This window comes from Lactuca sativa, chromosome 4, assembly GCF_002870075.4.
Source record: "Lactuca sativa cultivar Salinas chromosome 4, Lsat_Salinas_v11, whole genome shotgun sequence".
In the NCBI taxonomy this organism is placed as follows: domain Eukaryota; kingdom Viridiplantae; phylum Streptophyta; class Magnoliopsida; order Asterales; family Asteraceae; genus Lactuca; species Lactuca sativa.
The window spans coordinates 272,418,870-272,444,489 of NC_056626.2; the positions used below are offsets into that span (position 1 = coordinate 272,418,870).

At 34.8% G+C, this 25,620-nt stretch overlaps 1 protein-coding gene across 3 annotated transcripts; it reads right to left on the reverse strand.

The window, feature by feature from the left end:
• Positions 1–418: 418 nt before the first annotated feature.
• LOC111877038 (agamous-like MADS-box protein AGL12) lies at positions 419–20,182 on the reverse strand. 3 transcript variants are annotated; one of them, XM_042901376.2, is made up of 7 exons: positions 19,807–20,181; positions 17,929–18,007; positions 16,579–16,640; positions 16,236–16,335; positions 9,379–9,420; positions 1,063–1,104; positions 419–703 (listed from the first exon to the last, which is right to left on the reverse strand). In XM_042901376.2, exons 1-7 carry the CDS (start codon positions 19,986–19,988, stop codon positions 611–613), a joined length of 600 nt encoding a protein of 199 aa, XP_042757310.1. In that variant the 5' UTR covers positions 19,989–20,181; the 3' UTR covers positions 419–610. The 3 variants fall into 3 exon arrangements, with proteins under 3 accessions (XP_042757310.1, XP_023729353.1, XP_042757311.1); XM_023873585.3 differs by having other exon boundaries at positions 17,929–18,010; positions 19,807–20,177; XM_042901377.2 differs by lacking the exon at positions 9,379–9,420 and having other exon boundaries at positions 17,929–18,010; positions 19,807–20,182.
• Between the last annotated feature and the right edge of the window lie 5,438 nt (positions 20,183–25,620).

The window sequence follows — 25,620 nt, forward strand, 5'->3', positions numbered from 1 at the left end:
AGATGATAATAATTTGTAGAGATAATCATGTGCTTAATGTGAATATTCGAGTAACCAACAAACAAAAAGAATCCCAAAATAGGTAACAGTAATTTTGCATTCGAAAAACCAAAATAAGTATATAGTGGTATTAGACTCTTATCTAGAGTTCAAGGTTTCTGAAATGCAATTTGAAGATGTCATAAACTGAATCATTGAATATATATATATATATATATATATATATATATATATATATATATATATATATATATATATATATATATATAGAGAGAGAGAGAGAGAGAGAGAATAGTCTAAAATTAATTTTGCATTTTGTTATTTATTTCCTAAATACACCAACAAACAAAAAAAAAAGTGTTGCTAAATTGCCAATTGGATATTCTAATAAACTACAACAAACCGATTAAAATATAAATAGTCAAGAAAGTTATACATACCATAGAATACATATCGAATGATGAAATATCAAAGCTAAGCATTCAACAAAGTGTTACATACCATAAGTCGATAAATTCATTTATTAAGCAACCATTATATGTTGTTGCATGGCTAGTCTGTGAATTTTACAAGAAAACCTTTGTTAAAGCTTCTAGTTTATTGTCTTTTATTAGTACTGATATATTTCATTTTGAATTGTTAGTGAATACGGTATGTTAGCCATTGTCTGGTCAGTGGTTACAGCACCATATTGCATCTCCATCTGTAGTTTGTTAATAACACATTTTAACAAGGGTTGATGTCATGAATAAGTAATGAACTGATTGTTTTTCTTAAACATCATTATTTTAAAAATGCCATAAATAGGTAACAGACTATTTAACTTTATTACAAAATACAATTCAAATATTGGAATTTATGAACACATAATTTCGGTTGTTTAACATTTTAAATATATGTCATTTTGTGATACAATATAGTTTATTACCTATTTATGAAATTAACCCTTTTAAAAATATAATGCAATAAATTTAATAACAAAAGTTTTAATTTATTTATATAAAGTTGTATCTCTATAAGTCATTACTATAAAACTATAAATCCATTTAAACAATTTATTACCTGCTCTTGGAGGCACTTATTTGCTGCTTTTAGTATTCCTTCCTGGAGTAGAGTAAATGAATTGAGATTCAGATATATGTCCAAAAAGAGCATCAATAAGAATTATGTTTTCATGGTCCTTAAGTTTTGCATAAAAAGTAGCACGTTATACTTAAAGTTGATAAGCGTTACGAGTGTTTTCTCTAAGTAAAAAAAATATTTGATTGAGTTCATGTATTAGGACCTTGAAGAAGCATTCTTCAACTCAATTAGAAAAAATGTAATTATAAATTATTAATATGTAGAGATATATGTGTTCCATTTATAAGACCTAACTGGAATTCTTAAACTATAAATTATAAAATTCATCATATATTTCCCATTTCTTCATATTTTACCATGGAGGCTATAGTTTAATTCTCATTGTTCTCTTTTAAATCATTATGTTTTATTTAATTTGTGTGTTCGTAAAACTAAACTTCCTCTAGATTGAAGCATGCTATCATACCAATGAAGAACTCTATAACATGTTTAAAGAAAATAAATTAAATGTAAGCATTGATTTTGTAGATACATTTGAAGAAGATATTAACAGAATCACAAGAAATGTATTACTATTATGCCCACTAGTCAATTTATTTTTCCTACTCTTATACACATTACCATAAAATGTTACTTTTTCTAACCCATAATGGAAACATTGTTAGAAATTATAGAGGAAATATTGCAATTTGGCAAGTTTCTTTATCCCACATTGGTAGGGGAAGATTCATTTAGTGAGTCTATTAGGCTTTTCACTTGATAGGCCTTCAAAGGCTTTAGTGGATTAATGAAAGGGCTAAGTCCACACATGCACGCCTAGCCTAGCCTAGAACTAGTCGACGCTGCGAGTGAGCGAAATGGTGCGATTTAGGTGCACTTGGCTTTGTGGATCCACTCAAATGATTGACCAACATTGACTTCATGGATAAAGTGACTGAATGATGTAGAAGGCTCACAAAACAACTTGCTTGGAGAACAAGTTGTCACCCTAGGGTTTCTAGGGTCTGGCCTATGATGGACCTTTATTGTCTTCTAGGGTTCTGATACATATAAATACAACTCCCTAGGAGCCGTATTCCACACACGAATTTCGAAGTTCTCTCCCTCTCTTGGCGATTTCTTCCAGTTTTCCAAGTATTAACATTGTGTTTATCGCATTCCAATGTTGTTTGAAAATTTATAAATTTGCATTAAATCCCAAGGATTTACTATGATACGTACAAACAATAGAAGTGAAGTAAAAATCTTTAAGAACATGAGTCCAATTTGTGTAGTTCTCTGATATCAACATCAGCCGTTAGCATGTCAGCTTTACCTTTCTGTATCGCATTTACTTTTGTCCAATAATATGACACTCTTCTTCTACCTTTCTTATAATCAGATCTAATCGAGAAGGATTGATTTGGCTTATGGACGAAACTTGGTAATTAGAGAAATAATAATTGGTTTTATTATTCACAACTAATCAACATATAATTCTCAACGTTATTTGTTGGTTTCCTTGTATTTCTATTAATCTCTGATTAAAACAATATTAAAGGGTTTTTTAACATTAAAATCAGAATACATTCATTTGCTAATAAATATTAGTTATCATCGTTCAGCGAACGAGAAGGAAAACGGGCAGCAAGTTGTGCCACTAAGCCTTTTTGTATGATAAAGCAAATTCTTTTGAAGACTACATCCATAGATCTAGGGGATATAACATTGTTATGCATGATTTGTTGTACTCTATTAAGAAACTCCACTTCACTCGAAAAAGGATACCAAATGTATCAAATGCTAATGGTATGAACACGTGTTGATTTTCCATACATGATTTCTCATGTTTGGTGACCTAGCACCTAACAGCTTTTAATGTAGCATGTCCTGTCGTAATATCCCCGACCTTCAAGCCCAAAAGAGGGGATACCCCTGTAAGGTCCACACATGCATCTAATGTTTTTATAATTTGTGTTTATAAATAATCGACAAATGGACACCCAAAACCCAACTTCTAGTCTCCACTACATGAACCAAGAGTTTGCCAAGCTTGACCGATTCGATGGTCAGAACTCCACCCGCTGGTTCGACAAGGTCAAGTCCATGCTTCAAGTGTTGAAGCTCGCTTATGTTTTGGACCGAAAAGTGACCCCAAATCTTGCTGATCCAATTCCCAAGGTGGGAAAAAATATGGATCCAACGGTCATATTTGATCTGGGAAAGCAAAGGGCTCTATGTAGAGAGTCTAAGAAACTATGTGTGGGTCACATCAAGAAATCACTGTCTGATTGGCTAGAGTTTGTGTCTAAGTAGCTAGAGTTTGAAATGGCTGATGATAAACCTATCATGGAGCAAGTGCATGAACTCCAAGTCATAGTCAACAAGCTGAACGCGCTCTCCATCTATATACCAGAACTCTTTTAGGTTGGTGTCATGATTGAAAATTTTCAACTTTTGTTGAAATACTTCTCTAAGAGAATGATGCACAAATCTGAGGACTACTCCTTGGATGATCTGATGAAACAACTTCGATTAAAGAGGAAACTCGCATCAGGGACAAGCGTGGTAATGTCAGATCGACTGTGTACCATGTATCAGTTGGGGGTTCTGGTCATTAGGCGAAGTCTGGGGGACAAAACAAGAAGGACTTCAGACCCATGAAACAAATCTTCATGAATCCGGGTCATCATAATCCTAACTCACAGCCAAATAGGGTCATACCTTACTATGTCTGCGGAGAGATTGGGCACTATGCAAGAGAATGTAAAGATCTCAAATCAAGACCGGTAGCGCATGCAGTCGAGCAAGTGACTGATATTGTGGCAAGTTTAAAACTTGGAGAGATTTTCATGATCTCTTCCCTTACCCAAGCAATCTGTTCTCAAGGATGTCTTGTAGACACTAGAGCCACCGTGTATGTCTGTGGGTAACGAGAGAGCTTCCGCATTTACCATCCAACACCACCATAGATGATTATAGTCTATTTAGATGGTCATAGAGTTGAAGTTTAATGGAGAGGCGATGTATGTTTGAAATTCACATGTGGTGAATGGGTTACCCTTCGAGATGTTCTTCATGTTCTTAATATATCAAAGGGGTTGGTTTCTACAAATAAGTTTGACAAAGGTGGGTTCAAGATGGAGCTTAAGAAAGGAAGAATTGTGATCAGTAAGACTAGAAGGTATGTTAGGAGGGCAAAGAACTATTTAGGAATGTATCATCTTTCCCTTAGTGAGGAGGGTAGTGCGAGTACGCCAAGTGTTGAAAGTGGTGATTTTATTGTTGAAAATGTGTCTTTTGTTAGTATTAATGATGTAACTAATGGAATGATTGCTAATGTGAATGACATGAACTTTTCTGGTTACTTTGTTTGTTCAATTTCTTTATGGCATAAACGTTTAGCACACACTAATGTTAAAACCATTGAAAAAAATGCAAACTAGAGGAATCTTAAAAATGTGACACAATAGATTTTGAAAAATGTGAAACTTGTGTAAAATCAAAGTTTACAAAGAAATCATTTCCATCAGTTAAGAGAAATAAATCATTACTTGAGTTGATTCATTATGATATATGTGAGTTAAATGGAATACTTACTTGAGGAGGAAAAAGGTATTCATCACATTCTATGATGACTCCAATCAATATCTACATGTTTATCTGCTGAGATCAAAAGATGAAGCTTTTGATGCATTTAAACTGTATACGGTTGGAGTCGAAAATCAACTTGAAAGACGAATCAAAATTCTTCACCCGGACAGAGGTGGAGAATATTTCAACCAAAAGTTTGACACATTTTACAAATAAAATGGAATCAAACATGAGAGAACTCCACCATATAATCCCCAACATAATGGTTTGGCTGAAAGAAAGAATAGAACCCTTTGTGAGATAGTCAATTGCATGTTGAACTAATCATGTCAACAAAAGAATATGTGGGGGGAGCACTATTAACTACTTGTTATCTACATAATAGGATCATTAGTCGTGTGATTCCTACAAGCCCTTATGAGTTGTGGAAAGCTAGAAAGCCTAACCTAGAATATTTAAAAGTGTGGGGATGTGTGGCTTATTATCGGACACCTGATCCTAAGAGATCGAAATCGGGAGCTTGAGTGATGAAGAGTGTGTTCATTGGATATGCTCAGCACAACAAATCTTAAATATTATTGGATGACGAATTTGGTGTTGTTGTAGAATCCAAATATATGGAATTCTTCGAATACAAGTTTTCTAGAGATGGTGATAACTCCAATAATACAACATCTACAAGTACTTCATGAGAAATACTCCCACCTCCTCCTACTGTAGTGGAACCACGAAGAAGTACTCGGGCTAGAATAGAGAAAGTTTTTTTAGATGACTTCTATTCTTAGTTGGTTGAAGGAACAAAAAAGAAAGTGACAAGAGAGGATATCTTTGTCATTAACATGGATGATGATCCTAAGACCTTTACTGAAACCATAACGTCTAGACATGCTCCTTTGTGGAACAAAGCCATCAATGATGAAATGGATTCAATTATGGGTAATGGAACTTTGGAGTTAGCTAATCTACCCAAAGAGAGGAGACCCATAGGATCCAAATGGATATTCAAGAGAAAATACCATCCACATGAATCCATATCTGCCTCTAAAGCAATATTAGCTGTTGAGGGCTATAGACAACGAGATGGGATCGATTATTTCGATACATATGCCCAATTGCTAGGATTAATTCTATTAGAACACTGATAGAAATATCAACTTTGAAAGAATTTTACATTCATCAAATGGATATAAAGATAGCCTTTCTAAATGGTTACCTCAAGGAGGAAATTTACTTGGAGCAACCTGAAAGTTTCGTGATACCTGGATAGGAAAATAAATTGTGTAGACTTATTTAGTCCTTTTACGGATTGAAACGAGCTTCCAAATAGTGGCATGAGAGATTTGACACCACTATGACTGCTTTTAGATTTCAACATAATAGTACTAACATGTGTATTTATTCCAAATGCACTTCTAAATATATAGTTGTTATATCTGTGTGTGTTGATGATATGTTGATCATTGCAACTCACCTAGAAGGTATTCTTGAGACGGAGAAGTACCTATCCTCGAACTTTAAGATGAAAGATCTTGGAGAAGTCAATACAATACTTGTTATCAAGGTGAAAAAGACAGGAAATCAGATTTCTCGAAGTCAACCACATCATATAGAGAAAATTCTAATAATGCTTCAACATTTGAATATTAAGGAATTCAACACTCCTTTTGAGTCAAATGTGAAACTAAACGTGAATTTTGGCCGAGCAGTGGCTCAACTAGAATATGTAAGTGCAGTTGGGAGCATGATGTATGCTACACATTGAACTCGACCAAACATCACATTCGCTATAAGCAAACTGGTTTAGTATACTGTCAATCCAGGGACGGAGCACTAGAAGGCAATGGGTATAGTATTGGGATACCTGGAAAGGACAAGTACTTTTGAGTTGACTTATTCGTCATCTAACATAATAATAGAAGGTTATTTCAATGCTAGGTGGATAGATCACACTAGTGATTCAAAATCAACAACTGGTTGAAGTTATATTGTATTTGGGGTGCTATTTCTTGGGAGAGAAAGAAACAAACATGCATTTCTCACTCAAAAATGGGAACATAGCTAATTTCCTTAGCAGTAAAAGGCAAAGAGGCAAAGTAGATCCAAGATCTACTCATGGATACCTGTCTATGGGATATTCCAATTCCCTCTATACCCACGTACTGTGACAGTGAGGCCATCATGTCTAAAGATATAATGCAATATATAATGGGAAGTCGAGACATGTAGGTCTAAGAAACAATTTTGTGAGACAACTAATTGAAAGTGGTACCATCAAATTTTTCTATGTCAAGACAAGTAGGAACTTAGCAGATCTGCTTACCAAACCTATGACGAGAGATTTGGTTACATTTACCATGAGAGCCATGGGTCTAAAACCACAAGAGAATCGCTTAGTGATGGAAACTCGACATGACATTAGTGCTCCTAATTCTCAAGTGTAAAGGGTGACAATGAAGTCACTAATAATAGAAGGTACTATCATTAATGATAGATCCATGTGAGATAGGACAGTACATCGTTACTGAGAATTAGGTTGAGTTGGGACTCTTAACAAAGTTTTAGAGACATCTAAGCAACGAAGATGTTGTAAAACTTCACCTATATGACCTAGAGGTTGTGTCGCCTCGAGTGAAGATTAGTGGTTTATCTTCTAAAGGGTCATGAAAAGGATTTATAGCGCATGACCATATTAGCTCTTAGGGAGAACGCAAAGACAACATATTATGTGTGGGGGGTAAACCAGAGAGATCACACGGTTCATGGTTTAAACCTATAAGGATACCATGAAATTGGCCTTTTCTTGTTTGTTCTCATTAAACTAAGGTTTAATCTTCGTGACACCCAAGTGACATCATGTGTCTAAGTGGAAGGAAACTTTCCAACTTGGTGGGGGATTATTAGAAATTATAGAGGAAATATTGCAAGTTAGCAAGTTTCCTTTATCTCACCTTAGTAGGGAAAGAAACATTTAGTGGGTTTATAAGGTTTTTCCCTTGATAGGCCTTCAAAGGCTTTAATGGATCAAAGGAATGGGCCAAGCCCACACACGCACACCTAGCCTAGCCTAGCACTAGCCGACGCTGCGAGTGCACTTAATGGCGTGATTTACGCGCACTTGGCACTTGGCACGGCGTATCGATCACTGGGAGCTGAGAAGCTTTTATTTTTGACGAGTTCAAGTCAAGTCGGTTTGACCGATCCGGTCAAACGGTTGACCATCGTTGACTTCATGGATAAAGTGACTGAATGTTCCAGAAGGCTCAATAGACGGCATGCTTAGAGAGCAAGTCGTCACCCTAGGGTTTCTAGGGTCTGACCTATGAGGGCCCTTTATTTCCTTCAAGTGTTTCGATACCTATAAATACAACTTCCTAGGAGCCGTATGCGACACACAAATTTTAAAGCTCTCTCTCTCTCTCTCTCTCTTGGCGATTTCTTCTAGCTTTCCGAGTATTCACTTTGCGTTTATCGTTTTCCAATGCTGCTGGAAAACTGATAAGTCTGCATTAAATCCTCGGGTTTTACTCTGTTTCTTACGGTCAATAGAAAGAAGCAAAAAACTTGAAGGACAGGAGTCCAATTCGTATCGTTCTTTGAGATCAAGATTAGCCGTCAACATGTTGGTTTTTCTCACATTTACTTTCGTCCAATAACATGACACTTTTCTTGTACATTTCTTAAAATCGAATCTAATCGAGAAGGATTGATCTGGTTTCTGGATGAAACTTGGTAATCAAATTAATAATAATTGGTTTTATTATTCGCAACTAATCGACATATAATTCTCAATATTATATTTCAGTTTCCTTGTGTGTCTATTAGTTCTAATTTACGACAAACACACCATGCATGATGAATATAATGCTCTTTCTGAAAATAAGACATGAGAGATGATGCTCTTGCTGGTGATGTGAATATTATTTGCTCTCTTTCATTTTTTTTACTCATAAATGTCATTGTATGGGTTTATAGAGACGCAATGGAAGGTCATAATAGATCGGTTTAGATTTTGATGAGACATTTGGCGGAGTTTTATAGCCTTTATTAACTAAATCACACTTAGTTTATCAACAAGATTGTATTTTTGCATGGAAAACTTTATATATATATATATATATATATATATATATATATATATATATATATATATATATATATAAAGAAGCTACTTGTGCATGGTATCGTAGTTTTGATCAAACACATCTCTAATCATTCCTAATTACTAATGGATAAACCATGATCTAAAACTAAAAGAAAACAACAGAAATGAACGTTGATGTACTATCATAGCAACGAATAATGTTATATCATTTCTTATATAAAATAAAGGATTTATGTTGATAAATTTGCAGATGATAGTAAGAAAATCATAAATAAATGTATTACTTTTAAACCCACTCGTCCATTTAGTTGTCCTACTGTAATATACACTTGCATAAAAGGTTGCGTTGTCTAACCCATAATGGAAACATGTCATTCATGATGAATATAATGCTCCTTTTTTAAATAAGATATGAGAGACGATGCTCCTTGCTCATGATGTTAATATTATTTGCTGTACGTGATTTTTTAATTCATAAATTTCAATGTAGGGGTTTATTTGAGAGACGCAATGGAAGGTCATAACAAATTGGTATAGATTTAATTTGATGAGATATTTGGCCTAGTTTGACAATCGGAGATCAAGTAATAAGACATAAACACGTTCGTAAAATTTCGTACCTTATTTTTCAACAGCTGGATTTCTTGAGCCATGATGTCCATCTGTGTAGAAAAATGTTTGAATGACATTAAATTTAAAAAATATTCAGCTAAAGTAGTTACCTATGGTAGGCACACCTGATTGAATTGCATGTTCATACTCCATTTAGTATTTCCAAACTACTTTACATGCTTTCTCGATTGTTTTTTATGATTTTTATCGCAAGATAGTACTCAAGTGATAAAAAAATGTAAAAAGATTTAGATTCTTGGATCTTAGAGATTGTAAGATTAAAAACATGCATAAATAGATTGTATAGCTCGAAGTGATTGTAAAGTTGTGAAGTTGTGAGCAAAATACTTACATTAATTTAAGACTAAATTTCAAAAATGATTGGTATATTTCTATGATTATTTCACTCCAATTCCACCTTCTTTTCACTCCAATTCCACCTTCTTTTTCTAACTATGAAGCCTTGTTGTTCTATTTTGTTATGGATATTGTCCCATTCTTGTGGCTACATTACTAATGTAAAATGTCTAGATTAGTCTTTTTATTTATTTATTTTAACAATTTGGTATTTAAGGTAATCTCTATGTTCTTAATTGAGAGAGAGAGAGATATTTCTTTAAATTACACATATATAAAAATGAAAACAAAGGGTAATTTAGACGTTTCATATAGGTGATTTAAATATATTGACCCTCTCCTTTACAAAATAGAACCACATGAGAAATTAGTTGGAAAAAGAAAAGTTTTAGCTTCAAATAAAATAATCATACAAACATAAGGACCATTTCTTTAATGTAGTCTTATTTTGACGCTCTAAGATTTGTAGGTTGGACAGGTTTCTTGTCAATTTGAATTTTCATGACTGTTGGGTAAATGTGTGGTTCTTGTTTTGCCTAAAAAGTCATTCCAAACATAAGTTGTTGAATTCGTGGAGGGATAATGACTTAAAAGTGTAATATATTTTTTGATTTGTACACATTTAATTATCGACTTTTTTTTTCGTCCATATTTACCCCTTTAATTTGTTAAACTGTACACATTTAATCCTTATGACTGGCTACTCCAGGTTAGCCGGCAAAAATGACTTAATAGGGTAATATATTTTTCAGTTTGTACACGTTTAGTCCTTAATATTTTTGTACACATTTAGTCCATAATATTTTTTTTGTTGCAAAATAAGTCATTTTTGTTTTTGTACTCATTCAACACTTATAAATGATTTCTTTCGGTTTTTCTCATAACATCTTAAGTGGGATAGCCATATGGTGGCGAGAAAGATTGAGGTGGTCCTGCTATATGTTGTAGGCCAAGATACCTGGTGCGGATCGGCTGTAAGTTGTAGGTACGGAGGCTCGAGAAGAACGGTTGGGTTAAGGCGGCATACCGACAAACCCTGGGTATTCCAGTCCGCTGACTGATTGGACATGTTGTGTGTTAGCATTCCAGTCGGATGACTGATTGGGTCAAGGTATTCCAATCTGATGAGTGTGGGTCTGTTATGCATGATAATATGTTTGTTGTATCGGGTATTTTGAGGGAAACTCACTAAACTTTGTGCTTACCCAGTTGTTTATGTTTTCAGGTTCTATTGTTGATCGTGGGAAGGCGAAGACATGACTGTACACACTCATCAATAGTATTGAGGATTATGAGTTTCTTATATTACTCTGATTTTTGATAAATTTTGGAATAAACGTTTTTGCTTAATAATGGATTTATAATTAAGGAGTTTTTCCTTATTTAAAAATGAAAATTTTTTGTTGTTAAAATGAGATGTTACACATAAACATCAACAGCCGCACATACTTCATCAATGATTGTCCCACGTAAGATGTCGTGAGAAAAACAAAAAGAAATCATTTATGAGTACTGAATGAGTAAAAACACAAAAATGACTTATTTTGAAACAAAAAAATATTAAGGACTAAATGTGCACAAAAATATTTAGTAGTAAATGTGTACAAAATGAGAAATATATTACCCTATTAAGTCATTTTCTCGGCTAACCTAAAGTAACCGGTCATAAGGACTGAATGTGTACAGTTCAACAAGTTGAAGGGGTAAATATAGATGAAAAAAAAAGTCACTGACTAAATATGTACAAATCAAAAAAATATATTACTCTTTTAAGTCATTATCCCATTCGTGGATGCAAAATATTGATATTTAGATGGTTACAAAGGATTAGATCAAATTTGCACTCGTTCAAAAAGTTTCGGAATTCCTAAGCTTCAAAAGAATCTTTAAATGTTGAAAGACAAAATAAAATATGGGGTGAAGGAGAAAATGAGGACCAGAAAAAGGCTAAAAGTAAAGCATATGAAAAAAATAATAATGACATAGATTAAAAAATAGATGGGTGTGTGGTTTCGGAAGCTTATATTGAGGAAAGGTTCCATGTTCCGAAACATCTTTTAGAAATGGAGGAAAAAGACAGTTTTGACCGACCAAAGAATTGAAGTTTAATTACAATTTACACGGTGATGATAATTCTAAGCTCTTCTATTCTATTTTAAGCAAAGGAGGAAGAGAAAAGGTATTAATGAAATCTTATCCGAGGGTGAATGGAAGATGGATTCGAGTGTTATTAAAAAAGAATCTTTAGAGTATTTTAAAAAATATTCCAAAAACAACATGGAGACAAGTCGTACCAATCTCGTGAAGGTTTCAAGAGTATATCTGATGAAGATATGGGTATGTTAGAAGCTACGTTTTGTGGAGTATGAACTAGAGGTCGATGTTTGGGAATGTTGGTTAAATAAGTGGTCGGGTCCTGACGGTTACATAATTGAATTTTTCCAAAAAATCTCAGAAATCAAAGGAGAGGAAGTAATCGAATTTGTTAAGGAGTTTCAAGTCTCTAAATACATCCCAAGAGGATGTAATGTGTTGTTTATTTCATTAATCCCTAAGGTGACAGATGTGACACTCGTTTCTGAAAAAAGGTTGGCCAATACTTAAGGAATCAAAATAAGGTTTTTAGAGAAAACCCTCTGCCACGACGTGGGGCATGGATTCCCACGACATGGCATGATATTCAATGAAATGTGTGTTTTTGAGATGTCACGACGTGGCATAAAGTGGCCACGTCGTGGCAGCCACTGTAGCTCAAATCTGGGATTTTTAAGGTTTCCCTCATATATAAACACCTTAAATCTCTTTCTAGGTTATCTTCTTCAGCCTCTACATCCCTATCTCGAAACCGTAGCCTTCATGCATGCTTGAGAGTCCATTTCCTAGATTTTGAGCCTTGTTATTGGATTTTTTGTGGTGCCTTAGAAGAGGGAAGTTCACAAGGGAGCAAGGGAACAAGAAGCAAGTTTGAATCCAACATTCTCTTCAGTTTTCTAAGTTGTTGAAGGTATAAAGTTTATACCTTGACACCTTTTCTTCTAGATTAAAGTTCTAGGTCATATCTGGGTGGTTTTTGTCCCTTTCATGGATGTTCTTGGAGTTTGAAGAACTCTAGAACTTGTGGTGGCTTTCTTAGGTCCCTGGACTTTTGTTGATTAAGAAAAAGGACCATACTTGGTGTATTTTGGGCCCATGTTCAAGTTATACATTTATTAAGGACTTAATGGACTTTGAATGCTAGATCTGCCTTGGAATGGAGCCCTTATAGATACTTTGAAACTTTATCCAAGTATGGAAGAGTAGATCTGAAGGTATGAGCTTTGATCTAAAAGGATTAAGCTCTTAATGAGAGAAATGGCATTTTACCAGTGGCCATGATGTGATGAAGGGTAGTCACGACGTGTCGAAGTTTAAAGCCACGATTTTCTTGTTTTGGCATTGTCATGTGCCAAGGAGGGCCACGACATGGCGATGTCCTGCATGTTGACTGTTTGACCTTGTGTCCCCATAGCGTGGCCAAGGAAGGCCACGACGTGGCGTTTACTTTGACCAAATTGACCATTGAATTTTGACCAGTTTGACATAGGGTCAAACTTAAGTATTTGGGTCATTGATTAACATTTTACCAAGTTTTGGTGCTAGTATGTTCGTGGGAGCAACCAACACTGAAAGGGAGTGTGTCATAGTGTTTTTGGGTTCTTCGATTCAGGTGAGTTTCCCCTTACTATACCTGTGGGTCGAAAACACCAATGTCGGCCCACTAATTTTGGTTATCATTTAGTAGAGGGATGCCCTAGGGACTGTATGTAGTTATGTAGGACAGATTGGGGACTCTTGATCTAGGCTTTCTTGTCTATTCCTTGTTTGGTTGTGGCTCTAGAGTATGATCATTTGTTCAGGTGTCTATCTCACATCTAGTTACTTATGGTTATGCATTACTTAGAGAGTTGGTTAACAGGGTTCTTATAACTGTGAGATTTTACCCTAATAAAAATGAAAATTTTTTGTTGTGAAAATGGGACATTACAAAAAAATCCATCTAAAGTTGATGAGTTTTAGCCTATAAGCCTAGTTGGAGTGGTGTACAAAATAATTTCAAAATCATTAGCAAATAAGCTACAGTTAGTTGTGGGTAAGGTGATAAGTAAAGAGCAAAATGCATTCATGATGGGTGGGTAGATTCTTGATGGCTCCTTAATCATTAATGAACTAATTGCTTGGACTAAAAGGAAGAAGAATGAGATGATGGCGTTCAAAGTGAATATTGAAAAGACTTACGACTGACTGGACTAGGAATACTAAGGGCCATATATAGGAAAATATCCATGAATATGGATAAAAAGTCAATACATATCGGTGGAAGGCAAAACTAGTTTTTATGCAAACAACATCTGTGGGTCTAAGAGATATAACATTAGTATGCGTGACCCGTTGGACTATGTTGATGAGTTTCACCACCTCTAGTGCGAGAAAACCAAAGATATCAAATGCGAAAGGTATAAACACATGTTGATTTTCAGTTCATGCATCCTCATGCTTTGCCACTTTGCACGCGATGACTTTCAAAGCAGCATGTCCTGCTGTGAAACCCAAGTTCCTCAAACCAACGAGAAGGGAGACCCCAGTAAGATCCACACAAGCGTGATTCCCTTCCACCCATCCAAAAACCAAAATGTTAGTCGGTCTGAGTGTGGATCTTCCATCTATGGGGTCCGTCAAAAAGTTCACAGACACTTGTTAAATTTGATGGGGTTTAGGAGAAGATGGAGAATTTGGATTAAAGCATGCCACAAATCCTCTACTACTTTGGTTCTCGTCAATAGATCACCTACGGTAGAGTTTATGTCTAAATGAGGCATTAGACATGGAAACCCGCTCTCACACTTTATATTTTTCATTGCAATGTAAAGTTTAAATGTTGCTCTTACGATCGCTAAAAGGAATGATAGTTGGATGATATAAACGTTGGTGGGGACGGGTGTTATACTTCTCGCATATTTTATGTCTACGATGCTATATTCGTTTGGCCTTTGGGTCATACAAATATGTTTGAAATAATCTGTCTTCTTAGAATGTTTCATTTGACCTTAGGTTTAAGGATCAACATTTTTAAATCAAACTCAATGGAGTCGAGGTAATGCCCTAGAAGTAGATCTAGCAAACGGTGATGTGTTTTAATCGTAGAGTCGTTGTCTTCCCTAATATGTTTTTGGGCATACCGGTTGTAGATAATATGGTGAGAAAAAGCTCATGGTACCAATTGTGGAGAAGTTTGAAAAAGGAAATCCTAAGAGTTCGATGGGAAAAAGCAATGGTAGATAAGGATAATCGTGGGCTCGGTGTAGGTAGTCTCTATGCGCTAAATAGAACATTGGTGGTAAATTGAATTTGGAGATTTAAGTTGGATAAAGAGGCACTTTGGTGTAAAGTCATTAGGTGCATTCATGGTGAATATGGCTTCTTACTGAAAATAAAATCCATACAACACGTGAATGCACATGGAAATTTATTGTTCGATCAGTTTTTAATTTAAGAGATAAAAGCATTGATTTTTTCAGGTTCTCTAATGTCAAGCTCAGAAATGGGTTGGAGAGTGTGGGGAAAGAAGTATAAAAGACTATTTTCCTATATTGTTCAATCTTGAAAGGCGTATAAAATACAAGGTTGTTGAATGCTTTGTGAATTGACTGCGGAGATGGAACTGGAAGAAACAAATTGGAGACGTGGCCGAAATAGAGGAACTTCATAATCTTATAGACCAAGTTAATGATGCGGAGTTAGATCTGTCAAAGAAAAATATTTGGAGATGGAGCCTAGAAGGGGAAGGAAACTTTACGTTTGTTTCGTTAATGTCTTCTAGTGATATGTAAATTCTACATAACAACAATGCATGTGCTAAGCGGAATAAGTGGATGGTGTGTAAGGCTAATATTCTTAGGTGGAGAATAAGTCTTAATCGCATTCCTACAAAAGATAACGTCGATAAAATAGGTATAGACGTAAAGATAACCTTGATAAAATAGGTATAGACATGGATAACATTTTCTGTAATTTATGCTTGAGATCATTTACTATTTGACTTTGGGTCTATAAAAATGGTTTGGAGTAAAACTAAGCAAATGGTGGGATGTAAAGCTTTCAAGAATTCAAAACTATGGCGATTTATTAGGGAGATTGGACATGTGGAAGGATTCAACCCACTTTCAAATGGCTTTTGACAGCGCCATATGTGCCATGTTCTGGTGCACGTGGAGGTTAAGAAATGACATGTCTTCAGAAAAAAAAAAAAAAAAAAAGATGCATCAAGTTGCTCTTTAATGATGTTACATTTCTGTCTTTTTAATGATGTAGATTAGCTCTAAATGTAAAAAGTTCAATATTAAATTGTTAGATTTGATGAGGAGCCCTCCAAAAAATGTAATTCTTGTTTTCTCTAGTTAGAGCTCTTCTTTAATATATATGGTGTTTTAAAAATATAATAATTCAACAGAATAAACACATCAAACCTTACCTTTGCTGAGCGTATGTGATACATCCAGACTTCAAGGTTGTTTTCAAGTATTCGAAGTTCATCCAAACTCATTTTTCCAGCACCACCTTCAAACATATACCTACCGAAACAAAAATTTAAAATTTAAATTAATAGTAATAATACTTAACGATGGTGAATCATGAGTGTTAAATATGCTACACCCTTATTTGTATTAAAACATGAAATTAGAGAAAATTAACGATGGTGAATCATGAGTGTTAAATATGCTACACCCTTATTTGTATTAAAACATGAAATTAGAGAAAATTAACGATGGTGAATCATGAGTGTTAAATATGCCATTATTTAAAATGGATGATACCTGAGGCCTTTCTGAAGTACGTCAATCTCATTTTTCAGCATGCTGACCTCCATTTTCGACTCCTAAATTCCAAAATTCATAACATCAATTACAAAAATGTAACAGAATGTGATATATAGTAGTAATTAGTTTAGCGATGAACTATAGACAATCTAACAAGATAAAAATTATTTTTGTGATCCATATAATATACTATCATATCATTTAGCAAAGCTGTTGTAACAAAAATAAAATAAAACATGATTAATAGTTTTTGTCATATGTTGTCATAATTAACATGAAATAAAAAAATATGTAAAATATGGATAAAATATTGATATACGATTTCTTTCTTTGTACTTAGTGTTTGCATAATTTTCCTTTCTTGTTTTCGGCTAATTAATTAATTTCCGGTCTCTTTTATTTTTTTTCGTCTACTTTGTTTTCGCTGGTGGAGGTTATACCACACTCACCAATCACCATATTTTTTAAATATCACATCAATTTTTACCATATCCCACAAAACTGACGGAAGTCATATCACACCTTACCAAACTCACCATAGTAGACATATTTATGCATGAATTACAACATCTGAAGAAATACATTTTTTTCCTGTGTGGCAAATCAATACCACAGACCACCTTTACCGCATTTCTTTTTTACCCCTCGATGCGGTGTTTACCGCATATTGCAGTATACCGCAGTATGTGGTAAAAGACGCACCGCATAGCCTAGTGGAATTTGGTGGCACACCAATTCTTTCTATAAGCTTAATTATTTCCCCAAGGGGAAAACTATCTTAATTATATATTTTCATTTAAATTTTGTCAAGAATAATTTTAACAATGTTGGGAAATTACATGTGCTAGAAATGATATGAACAGAAAGGAATTAAACAAACTCCGTAGAGTTAACTTTACTTACTTTCTTTATGTCTACAAAAACGTATATTCAAGATAAAGTACAAAATAAACATTATTTATTTATTTATGTGCCTAAACAACCTATTTTGTGAAAAAGAAACTCTTTTACTTCTTAAGCTTAATCCAATGAAGTAAAACCTTTAAGCCAATCGAAATATACAACGTGTAATTAGCTAATGCATGCGTACGTGCTGCGTGTAAGGAAATAGTCAAGACATTTATTTAAAAAGATAATAGAAGATGCTCTCTAATGTCGAAAAGTATGAAAGTTACTTTATCTTGAGTAGACATATTTTTCCAGATATTCTCCTTGACTAATGAAGCATCTGATTCTTAAAACAAGCTGTATATATACTGTGTGTGAGAGAGAGAGAGAGAGAGAGAGAGAGAGAGAGAGAGAGAGAGAGAGAGAGAGAGAGAGAGAGAGAGAAAGAGAGAGAGAGACCAGAACATTATTTTCATCAGCTTGTTTCTCCACTGAGCAACGGGCAGATTTCATATACTTCTCTAAAAGTCCCTGCATGCTTCTTTAATCACAAATACACAAAATATGATAAGCACAAGGAAGTCGACACTGACTAAAAGGGAGCAATATTGGTCCTTTGCTTTGAATGATAATTTATAGAATAATTGAATTGTAAATTAACGTACGGTGATCTTAAAAAAAAATGATATTTCTCTATTTTAATAAAAAAATAATTTTTATTTTTTACTTTTTATTTATTTAATTTTATATGCCATATTTCATTTTATCGGTCATGATATTTAATGTCATATCATTTATCAATTTATTGATTTTTTATTTTAAATTTTAAATTTTCTCATTCTAATTATATTAAATTTATAAAATTACAATAAAAATTAAAAGAAATCAATACGCATTATAAAGTCATACATTTATTTAAATCAATAATGGGAATTTTATATAACTAAGAAAATATCTCTTAATTAATAACTTATTTAAAATAATTAATTGCTAATTTTGAATTTTTTATTACGAAAATTTTATTAATTTTGTACCTGTGGTTTTTTGAATACTAATATAGTTGACAAACTGAAAAACAAAAATAAAGAAACAACCGAAAGAAATTAATCTTAGTTAACTAAAATTAATTTTTGTATACTAAAAAGTAAAAACCTAAAGAAAATAAATGTTGAGTTATAAAATATATATTAGTTAACTAAAATTATTTTTTGTATACTAATAAGCAAGGTGTAAAAGTCGTTAAGCGGTGGATGCGGTCGACTGGGTTAAGGGACTAATCCGTTTAAACGGAGATTAATATTACCTATATTATAAATAAAGTAAAAAACCATAAAATTTTGGCATATTTAGTCGTAAATATAACTAAATCATTATATATAATAACTTTTAAACTAATTGAGAGTTTTTTTAAAAGTTTTAGTCATCAATCATCATAATTTAGTCACATAATATCATAAATTTGACTAATCAGAGATTTTTTTTTTTTTTTGAGTGTCTAACTTTTTTACCGGCTAGGTTGCCTATGGCCGCCTAGGACTGTTTAGAGCCACCCAGAACTAACTCCACCTAACTCGACCGACTATCATTAATCGTAGACAGTAAAAAACCGCTAAACACCTAGGCGACCGCCTATGTAAATTTTGCAACACCGCTAATAAGTAACTTTTATAACAATTGAAAGAATTGTAAATACAATTTATTTTAATTCAATATTCAAGCTATATATATATATATATATATATATATATATATATATATATATATATATATATATATATATATATATATATATATATATATATATATATAATTTTTTAGAATCACAGAATATATAGTTATACATTTACATATACATTCATATTGTAAGGTGTTTATAGGTAGAGGGACATGTAAAATAAAAAAAATAAAAAAAAAAAAAAAAAAAAAAAAAACGACTTATGTACACTTGTAGAACGCACATCAATAAGTAATTATATAAGTTATAAAAGTACAAAGTGTGTAAACTATAGCAATAATTAATTAAAGTGTTATGTCCATATATAATTTATGTCCATTATCTTAACTTTTTATAAATCGACTAGTTAGTGCTTCATTTATTTATTTTCCACTGACATGATCTTGTATATATAATAGAATATTTCTTATATAGAAATGATGGAACTCATTTATTATGCCATCATAATTAACTTCTTTTAATGTTCTTACTGATATAGATATGTTACTTAACATTACACAACTTTACATATATTATGCATTCACCTAGTTTCTAGTTTATTATATTTGTCATTTAAAAAAAAAAAAAAAATTATATGCATTTACATGTATATGTGTGCATACCCGTTGGTGGCAAGCTCATAGAGTTTGCCATGGGACGAGAAAATGATGAGACCGATTTCAGCATCACATAAAACAGAAAGCTCTTTTGCCTTCTTGAGAAGCCCCGAACGGCGCTTGCAGAAGGTCACCTGCCTATGAACTGGGTTCTCGATCCTCCTCATCTGTACCTTACCTCTTGCCATATCAATTGTTGTTGGAATTAATCAGGTTTTTATCTAAAAAAAATTGAAGAAATTTTTTGAAGTCTGCAAAGTTTATGCAGACAACCTCCCACTAGTTTGAACTAGCTTCGAGGTTGTTGCAATTCTTCTCTTGTCGTCTCTAGCTTAGCTTAACACACATTAATCCATTGCGTCTTAAGGAACTCCCTTATATACCACACGGACTCAAAAAATTGGATTCTCTTGCCGTGGTGAAATAAACAAAAATAAAACAAACAAAAGGAATATTCCTTTTCTGCGACTACTTTTACAGTTCACTATTTTATTTTATTTTCAAAAAGGGACCATTGAAGGTAGAGGGTTTCTTTTCATAATTTTTTAATACAATCAGTATTTTTTATTCTAAAAAAAAGAATCAAATTTTAAAATAAAGTTTTTATTTTTAGAATAAGATTAAACATGGGAAATTGTCACTTTAGTCTAATCATCTTTCCTATATTACTTTAAATGGTCCATCGCAACTGTTTTTTGCTTTTAAAATGATTGTACTTGTGATTTTATGGTTTAAAATGTCATATTTTAAGATTTGAAGGGTGCAACCGGAAACATCCATCCTACGGATGGTTGTTTATTCCATGTCAATGTCAACTAGATTAAATATGTCAGGTCATTGCCACGTGTTTTGTTAGTAAATGAAACTTAATATCCGTTTAAGCCCTCTCAACTGTCCCTTTCATTTATTCTGCTACCTTTTTCATCGGTATAATTTTTTCAAACCGTGATTGACAAGAATCCGTTACTTAAACTCATCATTGCTCAAATCGGCCAACATAATCAATCCTATGGCTGTCTACATGAAGATAGATCTCCATTTTGCCGAAAATTTTTATGAGGTGCCCCGCTATTTGTTACTGAGATGATGCAGAGTAAAGGTTCAATGATGTCGATTTTGCTGGAATGGACAAGAACAACTTTGTGGTGTTCCTTTAAAGATTCACTAATGAGGTATGCTTCAATGTTTACTTTTGCATGCCCGATGTGGAGTTCCCTGATGGCTTGAAGGTAATAGCTATTGATATAAACTACATGGAGTTCATCGAAGTAGGGTATGCTTCTGCTAGTGTAATTCATGTATACATGGACCATCTTGGTGTTAATGTACATCAATGGATTCTTGACGAGCAAGCCGAATTATGTAGTTCATTAGACGAATTGTCTACTAGAAATGAAGTTAGTGAATAAGTGCAAGGTGGTATGGATATAGATGATGGAATTGACATTGAGGATTTGGTAGGTCATAGTTGTCAAGGTGTTATGGAGGATTTGCAAGGCACTAGGAAAGATTTGCAAGATAGGGAAGATGATTGTAACACCCGAAATCAGAAAGGTCAAGAAAGGAAAGGAAAAACCCTAAGTTAAAGAGGGTTGACTCGTCGAGTCCAAGGAGGAACTCGGCGAGTTGGAGCGGGATCCGGGTGTAAAGTAAGTGACCGACTCGGCGAGTCGACAAGTGGACTCGGCGAGTCTGGTCTGGGTTGGGAAACCTAATTTCGGGACTTGGTACCCTATTTAAGCATCTTATTCTCTTCCCTAGGGCTCATTTGCGGCCCCTATAGTCCAGAACCAGAAACCCTAAGCCTCCATTGTTGCTCATTCAAGCTTTCTTGCCATTTTGGGTGATTTGAAGGAAGAAGGAAGAAGGCACCCATTAGGGATTCAAGGATTGGCAGTAGATCTAGAGTTTGTGAGGTCTTCCAGAACATTTGAAGGTAATGAGTCGCTACCTTCCCTCTTTTGCATATAGATCAACCTTTATCATGAGATTTGGGGCTTTTAGGACAAGTTTATGAACCATCTCGAGTTAGAAGCCGGATATGGAGTTGCTACTTCAGATCCAAGCATATTATGGTTTAGAGAAGCATAAAGTTTCAGCCCTTGAGTTGATTGTGGAGCCTCTTTGCCTTAAACCCTAGTTTATGGTATATTTTGCCTAGATCTCCATCTCTACACGTAAAGTTTGCAACTTTACGTGAGGAATAGGCTTGGGAAGGGTAGATATACAGTTTGGAGTCCATGCATGACTCAAAAGTCCTCTGCATGTATATAGATCTGAATGGACTCGGCGAGTAGAATGAAGATGAGGAGGAACTCGACGAGTGGGATGAACAACTCGTCGAGTCGGATGAAGTTGGGCATGAACTCGGCGAGTTGGAAGAACAACTCGACGAGTTGGTTGAAGATTGCCTTGGATTCGGCGAGTCTATTCGTGGACTTGGCGAGTCAGGTCGCGAAACCCCAAACCCTTCGAGTTGAGACTCGAATCAGTGAGTCGGGTGGAGACTCAGCGAGTTGGACAGGACAGGACTCGGAAATCGTTGGACTCGGCGAGTCATGGACTGACTCGGCGAGTCGATTCGCGAATAGAAGGACCCTGAGCATATGTTCAGGAGTGAAATTGGTGTCCGGAACAATGCATATGTTCCAGAGTTGTTGTTTTGTATTGATGTTTTCTGAATGTACTTTTCCGTCTGCATTAATAATCTTTGGCATTTTGTCTGATGTAACGAATCATAGGACTTAGTCTTTTGTCAACTTAGATAATCAGAGTGTCAGAAGTAACTCTATTATCCAGTCTTATGTACGTTTACGGTTTGTACTATGTGCCTTATTCTCCTTTAAAAGGAACATTCAATGACAACATCAATATACCGACTGTTCAAACAAATATAGCATCATTCTAGTGTACTTCACCTTTCAAATTATTCTCTAAAACATTCTTCTCGCTCTTCATTTATTGTCTTTAGCTTGATCATTATCTTCACTCTTCATTAATACTTTGTTGAATGCATTAGCTCAGACTTTACTAGTCTTGCCAGACTCGACTGGAACATTCCCTAGTAAGCAGACATTGATCTTTAGCATTAACTCAAGGTTTGAGTTTTCAAACCTTGTCCCTATGCATCATATCTCTTATTCTCACAATTAGTATCAGAGCCTGAGTAGTTGTCCTTTGATTCCATAAAATTAGATTATAGTTGGTTTGAAGTTACCTTGGTATTTTAACTATATATGTGTTTAGGATAAAAGTTCTTTTATATACCACTTTTGCTTGAAGATATCTTAACTTCAATGGCTGCTTCTAATCCTCAGCAAATGTATTCAATGGAAATAGAAAATAGCATGGGTTGCCCTACTCATGCCCCAATGCTAGTTGTTGAAGAATATGATCCTTGGAAAGTCAGAATGGAAAGTTTTTACTGGCCAAAGAGAAAGGTGAAGCTATCTGGAGATCCATCAAAGAAGGTCCTCATGTTCTAGTTCGAACAACAGTTAAAGATGTTGTTGATCAACTCATGGGTCAAGATGAACAACATCCAGCTCCTCTCACTGCTGATGATATCGAGAAGCTGCATGTTGATCAATTGGCATTTTCTGAAATGGTGCTTGGCGTTCCAACATCTCTCTTTGAACACATTAAGCTGTGTAAATATGCCAAATAGATTTGGGACACTCTTCAAGATTTGATCGAAGGTTCAGAAAATATGAAAGATAAGTGTCTGACATCTGTTGTAAATGAGTTTGACACCTTTAGAACAACTCCTGGTGAATCAGTTGCCTCAGCCTCCAATCGATACCGAATCGTAGTCAACAACATAACTGCTCATGGGATTGTCTGAACTCCCTTGGAGTACAATCTTAAATTCATTAACAACCTTGGTAAAGGATGGGGAAATGTGAAGTCTTGTCTTCAAAGCAACGAATCTCTAAAGAAGCTGAAGCTTTACCAACTATTTGATGAACTTCAAGGTCAAGAATCAAACGTTGCTCAGACCTTAAGAGAACTCTCCGGAGGTCCTCTTGCTCTCGTTAGTTCATTCGAACCCTCTATTCCAAATCCATCCATCTCGGACCCTCTCAAAACCGTTGTTCCACCTACTCAACCTTCCTTACCTATCCTTTCTACTCAGAACTATCCTATTGATAATAATATTGATTCAGAAGCCATGGACTCTAAACTTTGTTTCCAGCAAGAGTTCGCACTACTCTCCATGAAATACAAATGTCGATTTAATCCCTCTCATAAACCTTATAACAATTTTTTTAATGCTCCTCATCAAAACAATCCCCAATCATACTCTGCTTTGCAACAACAATCTACTCCGGAAAACCCACCAGCCTACAAACCAAACATCACTAAACCCAACTCCACCCTAGAACCTCAACCGACGTCGAAATCTGACAAACCTAAAATTGTGTGTCATAAGTGTGGTCATGCAAACCATTTTGCAAAATATTGTCTGGCTGATATTGTAACGACGTGAATTTTCAAAACAATTTTTCGTTTTTCAAACACAATAAAACATATCCCAGAATCTTAAAACATAATCTTTTGCTAGTGTGTATGAATCATGTTGGCGCCTTCCCGCGATCTTCGATGCTACATGAAACACATATCACATAAAACGGTAAGCATAAATACTTAGTGAGTTCCCCCAAAATACCACATACAACAAATTCGCCACTCGAGGCTATACTCCGTAGGGCCCTCCGGCCCATGTATCTCAGCGGGACCCTCCAGTCCCATAGCTCGTTGGACCCTCTGGTCCGTTCTAGCTCATTGGACCCTCTGGTCTGGTTTGGTTGAGCCTTTCGGCCTCATATATTGTTTGACCCTCTGGTTCGGTCTAGTTGAGCACTCCGACCTCATAAATAGTTGGACCTTCCGGTTCGGTCTACAATAACACATAGCATAATATCACATAGACAAGATGCATAACTCAAGTAAGCATGTAAGACCTTCCAATCACACATAAATACCACTCTAGGTAACGTATATTGAGAAGACTCACCTCAGGTAATCGTGCAAAGTCTCAAACTCGAAATATTGATCTAGCCTCCGCCTAATCACATAAAGTAATTTAATTCTAATTAACGATTCTCAAAGGCTAGGCAAATCCCTTCCTATAATCGGAAGGAGAAAAGACCATTTTACCCCTCCAATGGTCCAAATGTCCAATTGTTGACCAAACCCTAAAAGTCAACGAAAGTCAACAGAGGGCAGTACGTAGGGCGTACTGTGACAACCCGAAATTTCTATCTTGTACACTTATTCCAATCTATAATAGTTAGATTCGTTTTGCTATCTTCAAGCACTGTTTAGAGTCAATTGGAGTGTTTAAAACCTAGTATAATCAAGGTATGGGTCATGGGATGAGTATTGTGAGTGTAACACCTTGCAAATGAGCCAAACACACCCATCCCAACTGCACACTCCCACCTATATATATGATACTTAGTCATTTTGAACACCTTTTCAACCTTCTTCAAGACTAGAACTCGTTTTCACTCAAGTATCATCCATATTCCTCTTCAAATCTTTAAATCAAATAAGTGTTGCTTCCTTGATTCGTTAATACAAGGCCTTAACTAGCCTTTCCCTTTGATTAGATCCATGACAACACCTATTTGGTGTTGGATCTTCAAAAACACCAAGAACACACACTACCTTTTTGGACTTTAACTACACTTTTAAGCCTCTCAATCGGGTATACACTGGAAATAGCTTGATATAAGCTAGGGACCCTCTAAGTTATGCATGAAAAACGCCATTTCATATGATCTTAAAGTGTGTGTGGCCGCACACACCATGTGT

What these genes read in the sequence shown, in the direction of transcription:
- LOC111877038 (XM_023873585.3), bottom strand. Translation starts at nt 19,988, where the DNA reads ATGGCAAGAGGTAAGGTACAGATGAGGAGGATCGAGAACCCAGTTCAT. An exon ending in TCCAGCTGTTGAAAAATAAG is followed by an intron (nt 1,105 to 9,378) that starts GTACGAAATTTT and finishes ACTCTACTCCAG; the next exon opens with GAAGGAATACTAAAAGCAGC. An exon ending in ATAAGTGCCTCCAAGAGCAG is followed by an intron (nt 704 to 1,062) that starts GTAATAAATTGT and finishes AACAAACTACAG; the next exon opens with ATGGAGATGCAATATGGTGC.